Here is a 24,625-nt window from a genome sequence, read left to right on the forward strand (position 1 = left end):
CGACATAACATGAAAACGGCTTGACCGATTTGGCTAATTTTGGTCTTGAATTATTTGTGGAAGTCCAGAGAAGGTTTAAAAGGTATAAAAATATGAAAATTCTCGGAATTAAATAAAAATAACAATTTTGTTTTCCCTTTGACGTGTCCTCCGTCGGACGGATTCCTTTTGTTTGTTTTAAGTTTATTCTATATAAAAGTTTAGGTCTTTTATTTATCGATTGAGGCACTACGAAGTCTGCCGGGTCAGCTAGTAGTATATAATTATGTATACTTTTACTGTGCATAGCGTATTTTACTTAATACAATGTACTAATGTTTTCCTGCATTAGTACTTAACGCCAGAAGACAGTGTTTATGATTAGTAAGTAAAGTAAAATTACAAACTTCTAAGCGTTTGCCAAGAATTAATTTGAAAGTATTTTCAGGCGAACAGCTGTTTTCTAATGGAAAATGTGTCAATTATTTAAATACTGAATAAATAATGAATTGGATCCGAAAAATTAATTGTATTTGTATTAGACGACAAAAAAATACCATTAACAACTTAAATTATCGACAAGCCGCGAACAGGTGTTCGAAAAAACAAGATGGCCGCCTAAACAGATGTCGTTAAACCGACGAAGGTTGTAAGTATCAAGACGGTGCGGTCGGCACGCATCGGTACACGCTATATGGGTCTTGGCCAGGCTACTTTTTCTTGCGTAGTGCAGTACTAACGACCTGTCACACGCTTATGTTATCCTGGTACATTTCGTACGAAACTGATTTCAAAGATTTAATAATAAATTTATTTTTTGTTTAATTCATTAGTTTAGTTAAATCCAATTAACGTTGGCTTGTCGTCCGTTGTATTTTATTACAAATTTATTCTGTAAATAAACACAATTTTATGTATAAAGTTTTTAAGTTTTTATAAACAAAAAAAAAAACGTTTGGACTGCGCCTATAGCGATCTCCTATATACTTATAAACTCCTGGTACTTTGCTGTGAATGAATATTATTTGTAGATGATTTTTTTTTATTTTTTAGAAAAGAATAATTTGTGTTTGAGAAAATACGTTTTGCGTAATAATAAGCTTTAGATAAGCAATAGGTAGATATTTTCATACGATGAGTCGGTTGAAGTCGCGCAGGTGTTAGAATCGGGCACTGGAGACGGAAAACTGGAACATTGGATTGCCTTAGGAATAGAAAAGGAAAGCTTGCGACTACAGGTAGAAAGAGAGAGACGAAAAACCTTAAAGATTTTAACTGCTTACATTTCTGATTTCCTAGTAGTAGCGTTCCCGTAATTCATATAGTTCTGGATACGTTTTTAGTTTAAATAATTCCTTAGTTTTAGTGAGTGAGCTTAGTTTAATTGGACATTTAATAGGACATTCATTTTAATTTTTTGTTTAATTATTATTATTATTTACCTATATTTTTTCCGAAATTGTTTGCTTTTATTTATTTTTATATTCTATGTGAAGTGTTTATTTTTAATGAATATTAATAATATGGATGCAAAATCTGAAATAAATGAAATAAAATAAATAAATAAAAAATAGGTAGTTCTTCGGAGTTAAATTAAGTTTAAAGTAACAAAGACATTAAACCAAATTTGGTGATTTTTTTCTTTTTCTTTATAGCCTTTTTTGCTAACCTTATTTATATGTATGTACATTAATTTAAAAAAAAATGGCACTTTTCACCGATACTTAGATGATTAGATAGATGATCAAATTTGTTTACATATCGGCATTGCTCACACTCATAAACGACGGTAACCACTCATCATCAGGTAAGCCGTATGTTAGTTTGCTTAACAGACAAATTTATGGCGCAATTTTAGGATATTTTTAAAGTAACAAATAAAATTGTAACGGCTGCTTCTTAGATCACCAGATAGCATTCAACATAATTAGAATAAAAAAGGGTTTAAAATATTAAAAAAATCTATTACAATACATAGTAAACAGAACTAATAATTTAAATGACATATTTTTATAAGCTGATTAGAAAAAAAAATATATAAAAGAAATATACCATCGGTTTTTGATGCGTGTGTGATTTTCAAAGTTAAATCGTCTTGAGGTAGGTGAATGAAATATGATATTACACAGATTCAATAAATGCGTGTTTTGGGTTTTCAACACGTGCGTATTACTCAATTTTTTTTTTTTTTTCCTACCTAAGCTGAGAGCCTTGAGAGGCTATGTCAGCGTAACCCTAACTTTTGTAGGTGAGCTCACGGGGCTCAAACCTGATGACGTTGCTAACACGAACCCTAGCAAGAGCCGTGCTTCGAAGAATCTACCACCGGATCGGAAACGCGACCCACTGAGAAGATCCGGCGAGAAACTCAGTGGGCTGTGCCTGAGAGTTAATTTACTCGTCGAGCCCTTCGTCGCAAGCGACGGGTTCGACGAGAACGGTGACCGGTGCTTGAAGTACCTAGAAGCACCGTTAGTGGATCGGGAGGATCCGAGATGACATTACTCAATACAGGTGCGTCACACCTATCAGGCCGTGGACGGTCTAAGAGCACAAATTAAAAACACCGAAATCTTTAACAACATACAAATAACATTTCTAAGAATAATTATTATTTGATTACGAAACGAAATATATTTAAATACAGTGCGTTCCAAATTATTAAGAATTTTGCTTCGACGACGAATAATTATTACTGACATAAAACATTTTATATATAAATAATATATAGGTATATTTTATATATTATATATACAAATAATGTAAATTTCTAATTACTACTAAAACGGGTTATTTATTGAATTATAGGTATTTTTTTAAGTAGATCACATTTCAAATTACCATTGACGTAACATAATTAAAAGTAGCTTTTTTTTAACGGAATTCTTTCTGATTGCCTGGATGTATTTTCAGCTTCACCGGAATATATGGGGAAACTCTGGTTCAGCCAGGAGAGGTGGGATTTGCTATCAGCTGCCTGACTGCCTAAAAGCTGGAGGGCATCTGCTAGGCGAATTCATCTACTACTGGATCGATTCTAAAAAACTCCGATAAAAGTTCAGCTTAATATCTTATACGATGAGTGGTGGAGGTAACAACCACCATGTATTCCTGTTGCCTAGCAACCTTGCTTTTCAGTTGTGAACTAGTACAACTCTTTCAACGCAATTAAAAAACTGTTTTAAGTTTCAAACTAAGTAATAGCTGTCTATTCAATAACAGCTTAACACTAGGCGGGCCATGACTGAATCTTGAATGGTTAGTGATATTATGATAGAGATATTATGAATTTTTATTTATTTATTTTTATTGCTTAAATGCGTGGACGAGGGCACAAACCACCTAGTGTTAAGTGATTACTGGAGCCCATAGACATCTACCATGTAAATGCCGCCACCCACCTTGAGATAGGAGTTCTAGTTCTAAGGTCTCAGTAATGTTACAAGGGCTGCCCCATCCTTCAAACCGAAACGCATTACTGCTTCACGGCCGAAATAAGCGGCGTGGTGATACCCGTGCAGACTCACAAGAGGTCCTACCACCAGTAATTACGCAAATTATAATTTTGCGGGTTTTCATTTTTATCACACGATGTTATTCCTTCAACGTGGAAGTCAATCGTGAATATTTGCTAAGTACGTATTTCATTAGAAAAATTGGTACCCGCCTACGGAATTCGAAGACCGGTGTATCGCTACATACGAATGCACCGAACGTCTCATATGCTTTAGATATGCTTCCTATCCTTTAGATAGTGAGATAAAAATCGCATAAGTAGTTTTAATTACAATTCTTGCGATGATTTAGTTTTTTTTTTTATGTACATATATTACGTCCATACGAACGAAATGTGTGCAGTGCGTGTAATGAATTACGTCAGCGCTTTTCAGGTGGTTCGGTTACTAAGCGTTTTTGCTGACCTCTAGGAAAATTGTTTGGTAATACATTTTTTTGTTAATTTCATCTATATAAAAATGAATTACTGTTCGTTAGTCTCGCTAAAACTCGAGAACGGCTGGACCGATTTGGCTAATTTTGGTCTTGAATTATTTCTGGAAGTCCAGAGAAGGTTTAAAAGGTAGATAAATATGAAAAAGCTCGGAATTAAATAAAAATAACAATTTTGTTTTTCCTGGAATGTGTCCCCCGTCGGACGGATCCCTTTTGTTTGTTTTAAGTTTATTTTATACAAAAGTTTAGGTCTTTTATTTATCGATTGAGGCACTACGAATTCTGCTGGGTCAGCTAGTTTTATAATAAAAGACGTAACGTAAAGATATTTCGTGACGGGTACTTATTGGTTTTTGTGGCGAAGGGCGACACCGCCGTCATACAATCTTGAGGCTTCGACCTCATGTCTCAAAGCGGACGGGCTCCGGCGATCGCTTGCGGGCCGTGAGTTCATTCAATCATCAGAAAACCAGAAAACCCACTTCAACAATATTAAAATGAGAATATCATTAATGTAGTCAGAGTTAATGGACCACATCAGAAGCTTCTTCTTGTTGTTTGTCTCTATCTTATCTGACTAGGTGGGGTCGGCACAGCAATTTTTTTCCAATCCATTCTCTTCTATCAGCCTTCATCTTAACACTCACTCTCTCTCTCATATCGTCATTCACACACTCCATTCATGTCTTTTTTCGGACGTCCACACACTCCATCCACGTTTTATTCGGTGTCAGCATCAACAGTTCGATGTTTTTAATTGAACTTCAATTAAGCTTAATCCATTCAAATAGCCGAAGAAGTTGCTTCGTTATGATATTTTTTCCAAATTTCAAACTTTTAAATGGCTCTCCTAAAAACACGACAATACAAGCTAATGCAAATGTAATCAAGTTTTAGTCTATACTAATATTATAAAGAGGAAAGATTTGTTTGTTTGTTTGTTTCGAATAGGCTCCGAAACTACTGGACCGATTTGAAAAATTCTTTTTCCATTAGAAGCCGACATTGTCCCTGATGAACATAGGCTACTTTTTTTTATTTTTTTTTTATTTATTTTTTTGGTTTCATGTGTGTTTTAATGTTTCCGAAGCGAAGCGAGGGCGGGTCGCTAGTTTCTAATAAGTGTAGATATTGTGTTGCTTAGTGACAAAGTATTATTTTAAATTTCATATTTCTCAATTACTCATTATATATTTTTACTTTTCTTATTTCATAATGTCAACTATTGCACTGTCGATTGCATCTATAATTGAGGTGACATCTGCCATGTATACTTACTGTCAATTTGTCAATATTTTGTATCGATGATCAGTTTGTTGGTGCAATTAAATAAATAAATAAATACCTGACCCTTAAACCTAATTGACGATTGACTTCCACGGTGAAGGAATAACATCGTGTAATAAAAGTGAAACCCGCAAAATTATAATTTACGTAATTACTGGTGGTAGGACCTGTTGTGAGTCCGCGCGGGTAGGTACCACCGCCCTGCCTATTTCTGCCGTGAAGCAGTAATGCGTTTCGATTTGAAGGGTGGGGCAGCCGTTGTAACTATACTGAGACCTTTACAACTTATATCTCAAGGTGGGTGGCGCATTTACGTTGTAAATGTCTATGGGCTCCAGTAACCACTTAACATCAGGTGGGCTGTGAGCTCGTCCACCCATCTAAGCAATAAAAAAAAAAAAAAAATTCGAACTAACGCAAAACCGACTCCAACAAAACATAGGAGGTATTTAATATGAGGCACGACGTTTAACCCGTAAACACTCCACCGATGTTACTCACTGTAAGCTTGACTCATCGGTGTGTTTAGTGCAAGTTTTTGCACTTCTCGATCGCGTAAAAGTTAACTCAAATTTGTATGGAGTTAGAACAGCGCCCCTAGCGGCAAACGAAGGGAAACTGTTCCAAATCCAACCAAAAAAACTCGAACTAAGCACACAGATTCGCACGTTAAAAAATGTCGGACTGTAGTAGCTTTAACAAAACTAATTAATTACTTTCCCCCGCGTAATTAAGGCTCCATTTCGAATGAGCGGTCCACAAATTAAACATAATTATAACCAGTCGAAAAGATCTCTTTTTATAACAAACAAGCTAACAAAAAAGCCGGTTCACACTCAACGCGGTTCGAGTTACGCAATGCCTGTAACTTGTTTACTATAAAAAAAAAAAAGAAATCCGAACACGCTTTTACCGAGTGTGCGAAATGCCAAAAATTGTCCTTTGCTTTATTATTAACTTACGCGGCTATTTGGCTCGTAGCGAACAGACTGTAATAACTACTTTAAAAAAAAACGGAGACCTTAGAACTCCTGTCTCAAAATGGGTGCCGGTATTTACGTTGCAAATGCCTATGGATTCCGATAACCACTTAACAATGGGTAGTCCGTGAGCTCGTCCACCCATCTAAGCAATAAACATAGTGTTATATTCGTGAATGTGTGGACGCCAAACGAAATCTGGCCAAGCTCAAAAAATTCAATCCACAAACGAACATGACATGGACATAGGCAAAGTCTTTAAGTAGTACACTGTTAAACCTAGTCGAAAAAGAGATTTGTCGTGGTGTTCTCGGATAAAGGCCAGGAGCCTTCCCTAAAGCGCCACATAGACACAGCCCACTGAGTTTCTCGCCGGATCTTCTCAGTGGATCGCGTTTCCGATCCGATGGTAGATTCTGCGAAGCACTGCTCTTGCTAGGGCCAGTGTTAGCATCACTCCGGTTTGAGCCCCGTGAGCTCATCTACTAGTTAAGGTTACGCTGAAATAGCCTCTCAAGGTTATCAGCTTAGGTAAGAAAAAAAGTGCCAACGACAATTGTACAAAGTTTTAAATTAAGCCAAATTTGTGACACGCGAACGCGTAAACACGATAAGAAACAAGGACAAACTGGACAATTTTACTAGAGGCGTTATTGCTTGTAAACTGAAATAAATACTTCTGATTTTATAGATTGTACTAGCGACCCGCCCTCGCTTCGCTTCGGAAACATTAAAACACACATGAAACAAAAAAAAAAAAAAAAAAATTAAAAAAAGTAGCCTATGTTCATCAGGGACAATGTCGGCTTCTAATGGCAAAAGAATTTTTCAAATCGGTCCAGTAGTTTCGGAGCCTATTCGAAACAAACAAACAAACAAATCTTTCCTCTTTATAATATTTGTAATATTATTATAGATTATAGATTGTATTTAATTAAAATTAATTTTAGTTTTCTGTCAACTTATTACAATTTAAAATTTTGTATCATTGCATTAGATAATCTTAGTGAGCGAGTACGTTCCGAGCGGTTTCGGTGGGCGTTAACACTAATCGTCGCCCGCAATGTGAAAGCTTCCGAAATGTCAATTCGAATTTCGAATACAACCTGTAGTTTTCTTCAAACAGTCTTGATCGTTTTAAATTGTTCCGTTTTATTTATTTATTGTACTTCACAATTACACTACGACCTCACTTTAGAAGGTCACTTTCGAAATTCGGCAATGGAATAATGAGTGAAAATACAATTAATACAATTAAAAGATCATTCGCGTGATGGTAATTGGTAAAACGTATTTCTAGGAGTCCAATGACCTTGTCAACTTTAGGGCCAACATTTATTTTGGAGTACGTCAAATTAAGATTTCTGTTATTGCCCATAACACGCTGAAAACCGTAAGCACACGTGAGCATACGTTAAGGACGTGCTAAGACTCAGACCAGCGGTCGCCCACAATTTGAGCAAACAAATAAGAGAATGACATTTTTGAATAAAATAAAACTTTGGTTTTACGAAAGGGATAAATACACCTTCGAAAGAATTTACTGTTATTATCATCGAAAATTAAGTTAAGAACATCATATAGCTTTTATTTTGTTTAAACTAAGCAATTATGGTTGCTGGATCTATGAAAACTATAGAAAAATCTACTTTTTCGTAACTTTAGATTGTTCCTAGTTGCCATAATACTGAGTTTATGAGAACCAAATGAAAGGGTCAGAGAGGTAACGGTAGACATAGACCATAATGTGGTATACTTGTTAATTATAAATATTTACTCATGTATCATTATTGTTCTTTAGACGAGATATCTAAGGAGTCCTCAGCTGACGTTACTGTTGTCTATGACAATGACAATAAACACCAAAAAAGACGCTATCCATATTTCTTTTTGATACGCGTTAAAGCCATATTAACTATGACCTAAAACTAGATGGTCAAATAAATGCTGAAATATGTTGAATTACGCTTTTATTGGTACATCATCGCCCCACGCGTCGGAATGATTGGGCGGTGGGTGGAACTTGAACACAACCTAAGCCCCTTTGCTTTTGAACCACACCCCGTTGGTCCAAATTCAGGAAGGGTGCGCATCAGAATATTTACACATCTCGTTTCGCCACTCGGATGGCACACCGGGCAGTCGGCCTTACCTTACCGCATGAATTATTAACGGCAAAACCGTTCCCGAAATAGTCTCAGTAATTATTTTGAACCGTGATGTTCAAACACAATCTAAACAGCTTTTATGTCGTACGAAGCGATAGTTTAAAGTCAGCAGTCTCTGAAACTCGCGAGTGATTCAAAAAGAGCGAATGCCGAATTATAATTGGCCACTTTCGTGACACGTAACAACGCGAGCTTGCGTAACAAAATGCGAGAGACAATTATGCATGTATTAATACCGGAAAAGACTCTTCTCGCTTTCTACGGGTTCTTTTTTTTTGTGTATTTCTGTTATTTATGTACATTTTATTTTGATTATTTTATAGCGTACGCTCACGCAATATCTTTTCCGCGTTCTCTAGATTAAGATTCGTTCCTAAATGTTACCAGTTGTTATGTTCGAGTTTTGGTACGTTGGTACCGACTATCCTTCCGTTCTGTTGGTAGCGTTATGTTAAACTTCGCACATTTGGGGACCGATACGATAATACTAGTAATACTTGTTATAATTATAGCGTTCAAATAAAAGAAAAGAAAGAGTTGTTACACACATTCGGAGCGAATTATCGTAAAAATTCAAAGTTTACTTTGTGCGATTAATTAAATATTTTACGATGCTTATTTACTGCAATTAGAACAGAGAGGGGTCTGTTCATTAACTTTGTACATCCAGATACCTTTAGCTAATTTTAGGTGGAGTAACTCAAAGAGGTAATAAAGATAGCTGAGGTGTCGTTAGTAAAAAAGCCTTGATCGACCTAACTATTTACATCTGATGCAGATTTGGACCTGTTTTCTTTTAACGATAATTTCTTTGAATTTTCAATTAAGTAAGTAATTTTGTTTAATTTTTATTATTTTGAAACCGCAACAGTTAAGCTAAATACAACACAATGTTTAAGGCAAAAAGGATAAAAAATCTGTAGACCAAGAGAATATCAGACGGGTGTAAATCACGACAGCATCTAATTACAAATTGACAATATGTGTTTAACTTGAAATTTAAAATTGGATTACTTCAGGACTTTCGTATAGTTACGATCAACGTAAGATCAACGCCCAAATCTGCGATTTACAGGTTATTTGATGGGAAATTACCTTTAATGCTCCCACCTGAAGTGTGTGGCTGTTGGCTTTGCTGCACATTGGACTGCGCCTCCAGCTTGCTCACAGAGTTCCACATATCAAACATGTTCAACATGTTGGGCCCGAACGGACCGTCACAGGCTGCTCTCAACACTCATCCGTCAGCGCGCTTATTGTACCGTGTATCATCTTTTAACTGCACCAATATTAATAATATCAAGTTTCAAGATTGTTCGTGCGTCGTACAAAAAAGTCTTAAGGCTACGTCACTGATCCCGGGTTCTTTGTAATTTTTATTGTATTTTATTTAGATTTAATTATTATTATTGCTATTAAATATTTGTTTTTTTTTTGTCTATCGCGATTAATAATATTTTTAATAAATATTCTTCCTCTAATATTAATATATTATAAACTTTCTCAAACGTTCAACTAATGTAAATACTCTATAATTCTTTGAATACGTAATTTATTTATTTAATTTAAATCTACTATAATATTCGGATTAAATATCAGTCTAAAATTTCGTTTTCAGGTTTACAGGGCACTTGCTCTCGGGAAGTTTAAAAATGTGGGCACTTTCGAAAATGACTAAATTTAAATTGTGTATTAAATGTTTTAACGATTTAAAAACTATAAGTGATTATATAATTTTTGCGTATAAATTCATTAATATGTGTGTGTAACAATCGTGATATTGTCGCGGTGCTTCGGTTAACGGTTTCTCATACAAAACGATTATCGCATTTCTTAAGTCCGTTTCGATTCCCTTGTAATGTTCCATTTATATATTTTTTTCTCTTCATAGTACGTAGCGCGATGTCGCGTGCGCGTCGCCGCCGGCCGATGCTCACAGTTCCAAATTCGAAATTGCCGAGACGAACGCGACCGCCATTTTTGTTTGCGAATTTCGATTTTTTTTAAATCAAATTTCGAATTGTTAGCGTTTTTTTTTTTTAATGACCGACAGTCGGTTTTTTTTTGTTTTAGTATTGAACCATGTCGCGTTCTTTCGTTCACTGAAGTGCAGTTGCATCGAGGCTTTCGGGAGGGTGGGGCTGTTCGGAAGCGGCGCTACGCAGTGCGCATGCTCGGAATCGATCCCGTTCGCTCGCCGAGCGCTCCTAAAGAACTATTTTCCTCTATGTGGGTCTTCGATCAATAATACTACTAGATTCGCGATTAGCGCTTCAAAAGCGGCCCGAAAAATAAGACCACAAATAAATTTGTGGTCTTATTTCAAATTAGTATGCTCCAATCATAGCCAACACTAAGACGTCAAAACGCTGCAATGCGCGTTCAAAAACTGAGTAAAAAACCACCGTAACACCAAGGTTTTGGAAGGAATATCTTTTTTTGGTAAATTTATATTATTAAGTGTTTTTCATAAAATAATAAACACAATTATATTGTAAATAAAACACAATTTACGAATATTGTAATTGTTTGGCCAATGTTTGCAACAAGGCACCAACTATTGTAACAAACATCACCTATTCTTGGACAGGGAATGCATAGAGTAGTTTTGTTATTTTATAATGTTATTTTTGTTTGTAGATTTCCTAGTAGCCCCTTGTCGCTGTGCACAATGGATATGTATTGTCGCGAAAGAAAGAGGAGAAGAAATATAGAACTCTTTTAAAAATTCTAGAATTGTTCAATGGTGGTGGCAAATCAATGCAAAAAAGTATTAAAAAAACTTTATATGTATGTGTAAATATTTTAAGCGTATATGCTGAAAAGGATTTGTTTTCTGGGGGAAACGAACACAGCCATAAAATAAGCCTAAATTAAACTGATTATAGAAAAATTCATTGATATAAGATTACATTATATTTGTAAAAAAGAAACCGCTCATATAAAAATGACTTCTAAAAGACAGCTTTATAACAAACTGAATCTGTTTAAAGGTAATTAAACCTACATTATTGTTTTAATTACTTCTGTATAAAGAATACGTGGAAAACATGTTTCGTGTTTCCTTTCATATTTTTTTTACTTTATTCAATTTTATTTTTTATCACCTATTTGTTGTAATAGCGGCAATGTAAAATATTATCTACTACTTTTTTGAATCGGTCAAAAATAGTTGCGACCATACAAAACAAACCTAAAACAAATATGTATATTCTGCAACTCTATGTCTTTCAATACTTACTGTGTTCTGAGCATTGAAATGTAATACCAAGAACTACATCTTGTTCCACAATACAATAAGCACGAAATTTTAAACAAATATTTTTAACCTTATAAATTAGGCTTTAAGTATCATTTTAGAATAAATATTTTTGTACTGATGACTTTTTATGTTCAAGTGACATTTTAAATTTATTCCATAATATTCTTTTTCTGACGAAAGGACCTAAATACATATATTTTGCAATGGTAATTAAACTTTATGTTTAAGTATTAAGGTTTATAATAAACTGAAGTCGTTAACATTATTAAACTTTTTTCTAAGAAATGAAGATGTTTTCGTGTCTGCAAACGTGGCCACTGGAGCGTCTTATTTTTGTTCCTGATCCGTAATCTAGTACTATTATTGATCGAAGATGTGGGTATGCGCTGATGGAAATATAGGTGTGTTAGCTGTTGTATTATGTCATCCTCTTTGATGTTCGTCGGGGTACTTCTGTCGCGGTCTCTATACAAGCGCGCTGCTCTGAGCCGTTTGACGGCTCGGCGAATGTAATAGGGACGCGCGTTGCGATTCGTTTTGCGATATCTAATCAAACAATCGACGATCCGATATCGGTGCGTTTGTAAACGATTTGTCGTATGAAATAAATGTATCTAATTTATAATATTATTTTTTGAAATGGCGTTATATGGGCAGACGTGTTTATAAACAATACAATCTAGTTTCAAGGTTGTTAAAAAAGTTTTTTTGAGACGAGCTCATGGGTGTGTCGGTTGACAGTATACAGTCAATTTCGTGACCCATCTTGAGGTCGAAATTGTATTGTATTAAATTACAGGTGTATCGTCCTATAGACCGCAAGGGTGACTGTTTCGCGGCAGAAATTGCCGGGATAACGCTACCGGCCTGCGTACGCTATATTTTACCACAATTCATATGGAAAACTCCACTAAATTGCATAAATGTACTTGTCGTTTTAACAATGAACCGGCAATGAAATGAGAAGACGTTACGTAACAATTCACCGACTTCAATGAAAGGAGGAGGTTATCAATTCATGAACCGATTTTGTTGATCGTTTTTTTTAGTTTAAAAACTAGTGCTTTGCATGTGGTCCCGTTGTGTCTAGATCCGATCTATAGTTTTTGAGTAATACATGAAATAATAATACATATTCATGAACTTTCACTACATCCATGATGTTCTTATTTCATTTTGCTAAAGTCGGTTTTGGTTAAAATTTCGTTACTATTTTCAAATGTATTTTTTTTGCTGTTATTTCAAGCATCCCCAACACTAAGCATTGACAATGAAAACGATAGTTAAAAAAGATGCAACGATAAATGAAAAAAAAAAATACTGCCTTTTTCTGAAGTCGGTTAACAACCAAATTAAGACAGGATGCGCGTGTAAAATTTAAAAGTAATAAAATGACTTTCAGAACATTAATCATGAAATGCCGAAAGTGAACGAACAAACACCAAATTCCCCGAAGCATTAGCAGAACATCGTGAACTAGTCATAAGCTGAAGCGATTTGATTATTAAAAATTAACTATGAGAAGTGGTTTTCTTCGCTGCTTAGATGAATAAGCTCACGGCTCATGTATAGTGATCACCGGACCTAGAGACCTCACAACGCGACGACATTCGACGACTTTGAGACGTGAGGTCGAAACGTTAATTGTACAGGTGATCCTACCCTTCAAACTATCTATTAAATGCCGGCGATCGCAGTACTCTGGTATAATACTCAGAAAACGCTGCTTAGTCGGTCTACATTAGCCACGTGAAGAGATAGACTCTACTGACTCTACTAGACTCTACTGGTGGTAGGACCTGTTGTGAGTCCGCACGGGTAGGTACCACCACCCCGCCTATTTCTGCCGCGAAGTAGTAATGCGTTTCGATTTGAAAGGTGGGGCAGCCGTTGTAGCTATACTGAGACCTTAGAACTTATATCTCAAGGTGGGTGGCGACATTTACGTTATAGATGTTTTTGGGCTCCAGTAACTACTTAACATCAGGTGGGCTGTGAGCTCGTCCACGTATCTAAGCAATAAAAAAACGACACAGCGTATTCAAATACCAAAAAGAACTCGCCAACAACACAGAATTCTAAGCTAGTGTGGGACTCTCGGAAAATCTAGGTCACATCTATGACTGTTTGTATACGACAAGGGCTCAAGTTCAAATGGAAACCATGGTTAGTAACAAGGTACACGCAAATAAACAATAAATATGTATTATATCGTCTATATAAGCGTAAATCATATACACATAGGTTTGAGTATCATGACATAAGTCAATCGATCCAATCAGTATTGCCTAAAGAAATTATAAAGGCCCCGGTCTTAAGACGAACAGCGACACGCTTGTGCTGCGTTACAACGAGTTACGCGTAATAATTTCATCACGCAGCACGTGATATCTTTCATTTATATACACAAGGCCTTTAAATGTTCGATTTGTTTTTACAGACGTCTCAAAGGGCCGCGTTTTCACACAAATAATCGTTGAACGCGTACAGCAATATTAGCTAACGGTACAGTACTTTCACTGCGCGCTGACCTGCGTAAGCCGATGTCCTTTGAAAGCTTCTAAATAATGCGGGACTCAATCGAAGGAACGCATATAATTGAGCTGCATTGTCCTTAGCTTTTTGTAGTGATTATTTGAAAAGAACATTTTGTTGATACAGACAGTAATAGCGCCTTTTTATTTTCATAATACTTAAATTATTATTGTCAGTAACACTATATTTTAGGATTCGTAACTTGTTCGCTGCTAAACAGTAGTCCACTCCAAACATACTTTAAATTTCCTGTTTCAACAAAATGTATTCATATTTTTCGTTTTTTTTTGTTCTCGCTTAATTTATCTAAAATAGCAAACATTACCATTCAAACCACAACCAATTTCTTCTTCGTCTTCGTTCCCTTTCCACAAATAAAAGATCATTTGATAAAACAGAAAGTAATACAAGTTTCAAAGCACGAAATAAAATGATTGCAGCCGTGTTAACATTAGCGGGGCTAGCAGCGACAACGTTGCGCAATGCCCCGCGCACACACATGCAGTTGTTACACGCTTTTGGAGGTTCCCGTTTGTGTTACAAGCGTGAGCGAGAGCGGTTTGAGGCGATCGAAAATGTTACTTAAATTTTCAATTACCTCGCCGCCCGCGATAGGCGAGTGTATCAACATGCCCGTTGATCAATAGAGATCCGATTTGAAAATCGAAGTAATATTGAACTTCGACCTCCAGTGACAAGGGGACGGCATAACGTGTGAGCTGTTACGTCATTCGGCCATTTTGTGTTAATAAAATTTTACCATTACGACAGATTTCATGCTTAAAGAAAATTATAACTATCATGAGCGATTGAAAGGTATAGCAGTACTATCACAATGATAGTTAGTCTGAATGAAATAATGAGAATGACTGAGTTCGTGCATTTGTTTTTATTACTATCGATGGTAGATGAGTACTAGGCGCTCTTGATGGAAAGTGGGAAATATTAAGATCTATAGAGCCCATTGTAATAAAACGAAGTGAACTCATCTACCTTCGACTACAATAAAAATCTTGTAATTTGCATGCAGAATTTGTTATACAGTTTAAAAAGTGTGACATATCCTAAATTACACGAAAAAAAGGCGATGATAATTGCAAATTTTAAAAAATAATGCTCGTATTAAATTTTCTAATTAAAATAATGAATTTAATTTAAAAAAAAAAAAACGCTACATCTCTCAACTTCGACCAAAACCAGAACGCGAGTGAAAGTGGCGACTGCCAAAAAATCTTATGTGAAAGTTGCCGAGACTCGATCGATGCCATAATTATTATTGACCATTGTAATAATAATAAAAAAAACCCGCTAAAAACTCCAACCGGATGTGACGCGAACGATATTTAAATAAAGATATTTATTTTAAATGAATTTCGATTAGTTGTTTTATAACACATCAGACGCCTATGCCGATCTTTTGCTATGTATATTTTATACGTGTATTAATTGAGTACTCGTGAACATTTGCTTGCTTATTAAACGCTGGGTATTGAGCTTAAACTGATTGGCGGATAATCTGAAATCGTATTTGTATACAATGCGAAGACCTCAACTTTATGTGGCTCTATTGCTAATATGTATTAGTTTTAGTGATACTAAATTGACTATAGAATGTTGTTTTGAGATAGTTGGCGGATTTACGTTATTAATGTTAAATCCAGGAGCCGTGAGCGCGTTCACCCATTAAAGTTATAAAATAAAGTAACAATTCAAAAATGTTGTTTCCACTCCTGATGCTTATAAGTGTATCATCGGCTTCGACAATCTTTTTTTTTTCTCTGACAAACTACTTTCAAAAAATACTACTAATAATTGCTTCTAAGAGCGGGAAAATTTCAGTTCTCTTTTCAAAATTTCAATAACAAAACAAAAGAGAAAATGTTAGGTACACATAAATATAAATCTTGACTTGCAAAGATTACGGTAGGTTTTCATTCGGCGAGCACTTATAACTTAAAATGTCAACCATCTTTTTTTTTCAGTATTTGAATTGAATTCTCGCGTTCCAAGTATTTTACATGCATTTTATATTCTAAGCAATTTTTATTATATTATTAATGTGATCGGTAATTTAAACACCAGTCCATTCACTTTAGTAACATAAATACGAATTTGAATGCACTAATTTATTGGAAATTACTTATTTCCAAGTTTGGTTCGCGAGCTTAGTATTTAGACCGAAAATAGAAAATAGTAATTCGATATATTTTTAACCGACTTCAAAAAAAAGAGGAGGTTCTCAATTCGATTGTATGTTTTTTTTTAATGTTTGTTACCTCATAACTTTTGACTGGGCCAATCGATTTTGGTGATTCTTTTTTTTATTAGAAAGTTGACGCTTCCCGCGTGGTCCCATTACAATTTAGTCCAGAATGGTATCCATGAGAAAACCATATAAGTCTTAAATTTGCATTAAGTACGTGCGCGACAAATAGATGAATAACTCAATAACTCAATATCACGCCAACCGATTTCGATGATTATTGTTTTTTTTTAGTGCATATTAATTTGTTTTGGAATATCTTTTTTTTTTCTATTTGAAGCCGATTTTTGTTAAAGCATGTCTATTTAATATTATTGCAGCGAAATGTCAAGGCATTGCGCTAATCGCCCCGGGAAACTGAAACACTACACTATAGGTTCGGCTCCGCGTCAATTTTGAGAATACACAAATATATTAAAATAGTGGTTTATTTATGTTTTTTTTATTTTCACTTAATATTCCGAAAATCTATCTGTATCGCCAATTTTATCGCATTCATTCAAGTTTTATATTTCGTTTTTAATTATTTTATACGGACTCTTTAATATTATTATATTATTTCTAATCATTACATAATACAACACACAGATTATTATATAGCTAAAGATAATCCGCACGCGCGGGTGAGTTCTCAAGACACATATCTGTGTTTTATTTACAAACTAGCTGTGTCCGCGACTTCGTTCGCGTGGAATTTAACAAAATAGAACTAGCCTAAGTTACTGTTTATTACATCTGCTATCTGCCAGTGAAAGTCCCGTCCAAAATCGGTCCAGCCTTTCCAGAGATTAGCCGGAACAAAGAGACTGAGAAAAATTGTAAATAAAAATTAATTTTGGTCTGATATAGGGTACATATCTACATTAATATCTACGTAGTAAAGAACTGCTATTTTAATAATACAAACAGAAACTTCAATTTTTTTTATTGCCTTTGTAGGCTGACGAGCATACGGCCTTCCTGATGGAAAGTGGTCACCGTCGCCCATGGACGTCAGCAATGCCAGGGGTAGAGCCAAGCCGCTGCCTACCATTAAGTACTCTCCGCAAGCCTCGTTTGAAGAAGGACATGTCATAGCGCTCGGGAAACACCGTGGAGGGAGGATTTATTTCGGAGGATTTTATTTATTTCGGGGATATCTATACTAATATATAAATCTACAGTGGTTTTTACGGATGTTCCGTTATAACTACTGAACCGTGCATCCGATTGACTTGAAACTTGGTATCCATGTAGAAAATACATGTACTTAATGGATAGGCTAATATTTATATGAGTGTTGGACTCCCTAATAATCTTCTTTTTCTCCACCTTATCCCACTAGGTGGGGTCGGCACAGCTAATTTTTCACTTCCATTCTCTTCTATCAGCCGTCATCTCAACACTCACTCCTCTCTCTCTCTCTCATATCGTCATTCACACACTCCATCCATGTCTTCTTCGGTCGACCTCTTCCCCTTCTACCTTGCACTACCATTTCCATACTAGTTGGACTCCCTAATAATAATGTCAATAAATAATAATGTTAATTTTAAATGGCGACTACGGCTAGTCTCTTATAAGTTTTCACGTGTGCTAATAATATTGTAGTATTTGGTGGGGGCGATTTTTTTTTTCTAATCATCTTCCATTAAAAACACAAGCACAATAATTTACGTCATATATAATGTATTCAAGAATCATAACACCCAGTGCTTCGTTGGCGAACAAGACTTATGTTAGTCAATCTTAAATGTTACAGCCAATTAACAATTACAGGAATTTTAAGAAGAAACTTTTTTTTTAAATTAAAAATAATTAAAAATACAGTTCCCATCGATTGTCTGAATAACAATATGCATATATAAAATGCGTTGGACGTGTTCGTCCTTGCGTCACGCGAACCATCTATTAGTTAGGTATTGGCTTGGTTGGGTGTTTTTTTAAACGCAACCCGATTCGACGTTAACATTCTAAGGTGTGAGCGCTCGTGAGCATCGGTGAGCGATCGTGAGTATTTCACGTAAGTACACGTTGAAGCTCATTGAAAATATTAAAATTGTTTAAAGTGTCAGTATGGTAGTAAATGTTTACTATAAAAGCAATCAAAGAAGCAAATTGTGCTCACAGACGACCATGACCCTGAAGGAAGAACAAACAAAATCTGGGTAATCAATGGTAATAAGATGTGAGCTATATCCTGTTTGAAGAGTCTGCATTGAGACTCCGACCTCAAACCTCAAGGTGGCAGCAACACCAGATAGGCTAGTACATAATGCAATCAAAATTGTTTTCAGAGCGACGACTACATAACTGAGTTGATTGTGAGTTGTCACGGTCCTTGGACATCAGTAAAGCCAACAATCAAGTCGCAGTCCGATAATCGATTAATATAATAATAGTTTAGAAAATCAGAAGTCTCTTGTCTATCTCGCGATCATATTTTTCGTTTCTTTATATTATATAAATGTGTATATATAAACAAAAACGAAGCATTTTTCAGTTCGTCCTTGCATCACGCACGGTACATATACACTATGTCTCAACTAAACATGAGGTTAACGACCTCACAGAAGGTTACTAAGGTAAACGGGTTTTTATCTATTTTGAAATAAAAACACATTGGTTATTTAGAACTCTTGAATGTACGTGAAAAATAAAAAATAAAAATAAAAAAAAAACATATTTGTCAGTTTTAATTTTATTCATAATAGGCCTAAAGGATTTTTTTTGTTATAAAAATCTCCACCTGCGTCATCTTGTTTGTTCTAATCGACAAACACGTGCGATAACCCATTAAATAATGTATGCACGAACAATAAAACAAAAAAGATTTTAAATCCTTTTAACATCGACCTGGATTCCGTGCAAACATTCAGATAAAAAAAAAGTTATCTTAAAAAAGCGCCCTTCAGTCCCCGAATGAGAATTTCCAAACGATTTCCCAACCGTTCGTCGTCCTTTTCCGACGCAAGGTCGCAGCGCACCCTCTCGCTCGCACACTATGCAATACATCTCATGCAACAAGGGACCTTGTAAATTGCAAATTTCGTGATAGATAATTGTTACACGGATCATACGGGTAACTTCAAGTACAAAAATATAACACACGAATCCTTTGGTAATACGAAAAAAAAAAAAAAAAACGGCCTTTTTTTTTTTTTTTGTTGAGAATAATTTAAAAACGATTTTGAATTTTATGTATTATTAATATATATATAAATAAAAACAAAAACATAAAGCCTCGTGTATGCGATTTTAACGATTTTTACATACATTACGAATGAAAGGTTAAAGTACTGCTATAAAAATAAAATTTGACTAAATTGTGTGACGAAACGACGCACGAACAATCTCAATGTACATAAAATGCTACTCACATCCAACGCAATGCATTACAATCCAAAAAGTCACAAGTGCACCAACGAAGTCCCGATAGCACAAAAAGACGATGAACCTCCTTATGATTTTTTTATAAAAAAAAAAGACCACAGCCGTTTTCAGAACGTGTGCGAGTTTAAAAAAAAAAAATGCGAAACCTAAGCTCGGCTTCCAAATTTGAAAGTTTCGGCGCGTAGAGCGGCCGCGCGCGTGCGTTCTGCAACACGAACTGAATTTTGTAAGCGCAAGCGAATGGTTTGGCGTACAACATACAAGGCAGGACTGTGAAGGTGCCAGCCACGGGCATTTTAATTTTTGGTATAGCCATTTTCTGAACATCCTTTCTAACACCATAAAACAACGTGCAACAAATCAGGACGCGAAAAAAAAAAACGAAAAAAAAATACATTCAAAAACATTCAAAACTTAATTTTTATTCTGAACGAACTACGTGTTATTCGAAAATCAAAATTTGATTTTTTTTTCTAATCGATTCGTTTGACCTACTTATTTTGAGATCGGAATAGACGATTGACTTGCCGCGATTACCAGAAATGCTCGTTCGGAAATTCAAGGAACATTCGCGAACGAATACAGATTTGACTTATAACCATACTAGAACATTCGAGAACGAATTGAATTATAACCAGCATATTAAAATATAACTAATAATTAAATTAAGTAATTCATTCGTAAAGAAATAACAAATTCAGTCAATTCGTGAACCTGTGCCAACATTCATATTCAACAGTATTACGTTATCAGTTCCCACACCGAATGATGAAATTCACTAGAGATCATAACCGTCTTTGGCTTGAAAGTAATCATAATAATTGGTCAATAGTTTCTTATTTTTCCACGTAAGTAATAAAACAATTCTAGAAGCATGTAAAAATATGCTAATCTAGTTATCTTTAGGCTTATCTCTTACATTGCGTTATGGGGCGAGCTAAGGTCGTATAAACCTTAACTCCAAATCTAATTAAGTTCAGAAGATTAAATATAGATCGCACGTGCAAAGCACTCGTTCTAACCAAATGCCCATAACATCAGCACGCTCAGTTTCTATTTCCCATCCGGTGATAGATTTACTTGCGAAAGAAACGCTCGAAAATCTCTTTTTTATTGCTTATATAGGTGGACGAGCTCACAGCCCACCTGGTGTTAAGTGATTACTGGAGCCCATAGACATCTACAACGTAAATGCGCCACCCATCTTGAGATCTAAGGTCTCAGTATAGTTACAACGGCTGCCCCACCCTTCAAACCGAACCTCATTACTGCTTCACGGTTGAAATAGGCAGGGTGGTGGTACCTACCCGTGCGGACCTACCACCAGTAATTACGCAAATTATAATTTTGCGGGTTTGATATTTATTGGACGATGTTATTCCTTCACCGTGGAAGTCAATCAAACCTAACTTTCATGACGACACGTCGATTAGAAGTTAGTGAAAATTTCAAAAAAGCAATAAGTACTTACTTAGAGCTATACGCTTAAAGTGATTTCAAGAAATTTTACTGTGTCTCAATTATCTTTGATGTCCATGAACCACGGTAGCCAGATCAGCTCACAACGGCTCGAGATAAAGTGATCTTAGAAAGTTACTCATCACCTATCTCATTAATAATATCAGTGGTAGTATGACAACAATAGATTTTCACTTGTTGTGCGCTTAGTATTTTCTGTATCCGGTACAAATCAGATTAACATTAAAATTAGAGAATAGCGTTTTTTGTAACATAAAATAATGTTACAAAAAATGCTAACTTTGCGATCCACTTGATTCTGACTACGTGGTTATCAACTGAACGTATAAAACGGAATTAAGTTGAGGCAAATAATTTAAATTTACATTCATAATTAATGGTTTATACTAAAAATAGTTAACTTTCAAATTAATTTAGATGCATTCGCTAATTTTGAATGTATATTTTATAAAACTGATAAAACTGGCTTTTACGTTGTTGATGTAACTTGTTGATTCCGATAACCATTTAACACCAGATGGGTCGTGAGCTCGTCCACCAGTCTAAGCAACGTAAAACAAAAAATTATAACGAATTGAATTAAAATTGTAAATTTGATTTATCTTTTATAACCGAGTCAAAACATAAATCCAACTTATAAGTAAATTCGTCCATCTGTCATCATTAATGCGTGTGCAAACTTTCAAGTAACCGGACATGTCTTGAAGTCGCTGAAGATAGCATACAGAGATACCGTTACACACTGTTACTGGTGGTAGGACCTCTTGTGAGTCCGCGCGGGTAGGTACCACCGCCCTGCTTATTTCTGCCGTGAAGCAGTAATGCGTTTCGGTTTGAAGGGTGGGGCAGCCGTTGTAACTATACTGAGACCTTAGAACTTATATCTCAAGGTGGGTGGCGCATTTACGTTGTAGATGTCTATGGGCTCCAGTAACCACTTAATATCAGGTGGGCTGTGAGCTCTTCCACCCATATAAGCAATAAAAAAAAACATGATTAACCATACACATAACATAAACGCAGTTTTTAGAAGAAAAAAATATCGACCTTATGGATAAGGTCCACGGTGAATGGTTACCGTCGCCCATGGACGTCACCAATGCCAGGGGCACAGCTGTGGGCACAGCCATGCCGCTTCCTACCGAAAATCTTAGCAATATCTATAAATAGCTAATAAGAAACATTTGTTGATAAAGAAGATAAAGAAAGAATCATTTGTTGCCTTTAGATTTAGATTATTACAGGTGAATAATTATAATAATAAAAGATAAACGGAGATAGCTCAGTTGATGCGGCCTGATATGGATGAATCGAATAGCCTTAATTTTCAGTCATCCCTTTGCTCTAATATTGTGAGGGATTTAAGGAAGGGATGTAAGTATATGTACATAAACTAAAAACGTAGTATCTCTATCTCTGTCTATCTCTAAAATTAATTAAAATAAAATATTAAAAAAAACTCTCGTCTCTGTTTGATATAACATTAACGCTTCGCCAAAAAAAAGCCCGAACGCGCGTTACACGTGAAAGTTCAGCTCGGTATCGATAAGTCATATTATTTTGGAAAGTCGCGGTAGATAGTCCTTTGTATGAGATACATTCACTTTTGTTGCGCGACAGTTACACAGCATCGTGATCTGACGATGTCCGCGAGCAGCACTCGGAATGTTTCCGAACGGGTTTTGATAAATAAATAAGAAAACATGGCACAAAACATACACGTCATTTCTGATCCTCCCGATCCACTAATGGTGCTTTTAGGTACCTCAAGCATCGTTCTCGTCAAACCCGTCGCTTGCGATGAAGGGCTCGGCGAGTGAATTAACCCACAGACACAGCCCACTGAGTTTCTCGCAGGATAATCTCAGTGGGTCGCGTTTCCGATCCGGTGGTAGATTCCGCGAAGCACAGCTCATGCTAGGGTTCGTGTTAGCAACGTCGTCAGGTTTGAGCCCCGTGAGCTCACCTACTAGCTCGGCAAATCTAAAATAATCCCTCGAGGTTACTAAAATAAGTAAGAAAAAAAGGACAGAAAATAAAACACAATGTGTGCGATAAATCTTTAGTAGCACTCTCCCGTCAGCAGAAAAGACCTCGTCCTTTTTACCTAAAGTAATTGTCTTCGGGACAGACTCGATGCGTAATACGCCCTACGGAAGTACGCACGAATAGGTACTACCGTCCTGCCTTTTTCTACCACAAGGCATTCATGTGCTCCAGCTTAAAGGGTGGGGACAGTTGTACACAATCGAGACAGCCTCATACTCAAGATGGGTTTCACGTCATTCGCATTATATGCTTTCTGTGAGCTCTAGTGACCTTTTTTTTCTTGTGATGAGTAAATTTCTCCAACTACGAGTAACTTCATGGTGTATTTAAATCTGCATAATTTCTCGCGTACCGTAATACTATGTGGGCACTCCAGCCTTTAGAAATCATTCTGAAAATTAGTACCATATAGACAGACAGACTGTGTCGCTAATCGAGTGGCTAGATCAGCGACCTCACAGGCTCTTTTACTACGATCCCATCGTAAAACGCTTAACATGAGACTACAATTCAAAATCACGCAGAGCACAAAAAATATTAACATCGCCTTTTTTGAAATAGTTTTCAATAGTATGTATATATTTTTGCGCAACCCGTTCGCTACAAGTCAATCGCGAAATGAATTACTAATAAACCCACTACGCGTTACGTCCCTACGCTAGGGAAGCGGACAGTACAAGCAAAATCCATTGAACAGCGAAACAGGACAGAACCGGACCGAAGAGGGTTAGAACTTGTTTTTTTTTTTCACAAACACGCTAATTTCTTTTAGGAGTTCTTTTTTTAAATCACCCATTGACGTGTTCTGTGGCGGCAAGAAGATCTTTCTAGAAACGTTCCGAATTCAAACACCGAGAGAACAATAAATTTAAATTATAGTTTTCTTTTATATTTCGTTCGATTTTCGCGTACGGCAGTCAGTCGTCCGCTACCACCGGACCGGTTCGGTATTCAAAATTCGACAATAACATAAATGACAATAAAAAAGCGATATTAAATCGTAAAATTAATTTTGATTGAATTAATGCGTCATTTTAATTATTGAGGACGACGCGGACCGCGACGTCTGCGACACGAGTCACAAGTGACATCGAAGAAAAATCAATGTAATAATTAAAAAGAACTAGTGGTGCCCCAGTAGTCGAAATTCGATTATAATTAACTGAAATTATAAGTTTGTATACTATTAAGATTCTATTGTCAATATACTTCTATAATCCCAGATTTCGCCAAGACTACACTTTAGACAAATATTAATAAAGACAAACAATATTGAATCTTTTTTTTTTTAAGGGATTTT

General features: G+C 35.8%; 1 protein-coding gene and 1 long non-coding RNA gene across 5 annotated transcripts in view; one reads left to right on the forward strand and one right to left on the reverse strand.

Moving 5' to 3' along the window:
• Positions 1-24,625, reverse strand: part of Hr3 (hormone receptor 3) — a 148,016-nt gene that overhangs the window by 94,733 nt on the left and 28,658 nt on the right. The window contains 2 exon segments of one of the 4 annotated variants that reach the window (NM_001043547.1): positions 9,461-9,644; positions 19,785-19,983. The exons of 1 other annotated variant lie outside the window; for it this stretch is intronic. In NM_001043547.1, the coding sequence (NP_001037012.1) occupies positions 9,461-9,563 (103 nt within the window). In that variant the 5' untranslated portion in view covers positions 9,564-9,644; positions 19,785-19,983. 4 annotated transcript variants of the gene reach the window in all.
• Positions 10,614-11,897, forward strand: LOC134200495 (uncharacterized). Its single transcript, XR_009975454.1, has 2 exons — positions 10,614-10,807; positions 11,006-11,897. It is a non-coding gene; the product is annotated as an uncharacterized LOC134200495 (long non-coding RNA).

This window comes from Bombyx mori, chromosome 2, assembly GCF_030269925.1.
Source record: "Bombyx mori chromosome 2, ASM3026992v2".
In the NCBI taxonomy this organism is placed as follows: Eukaryota; Metazoa; Arthropoda; class Insecta; order Lepidoptera; family Bombycidae; genus Bombyx; species Bombyx mori.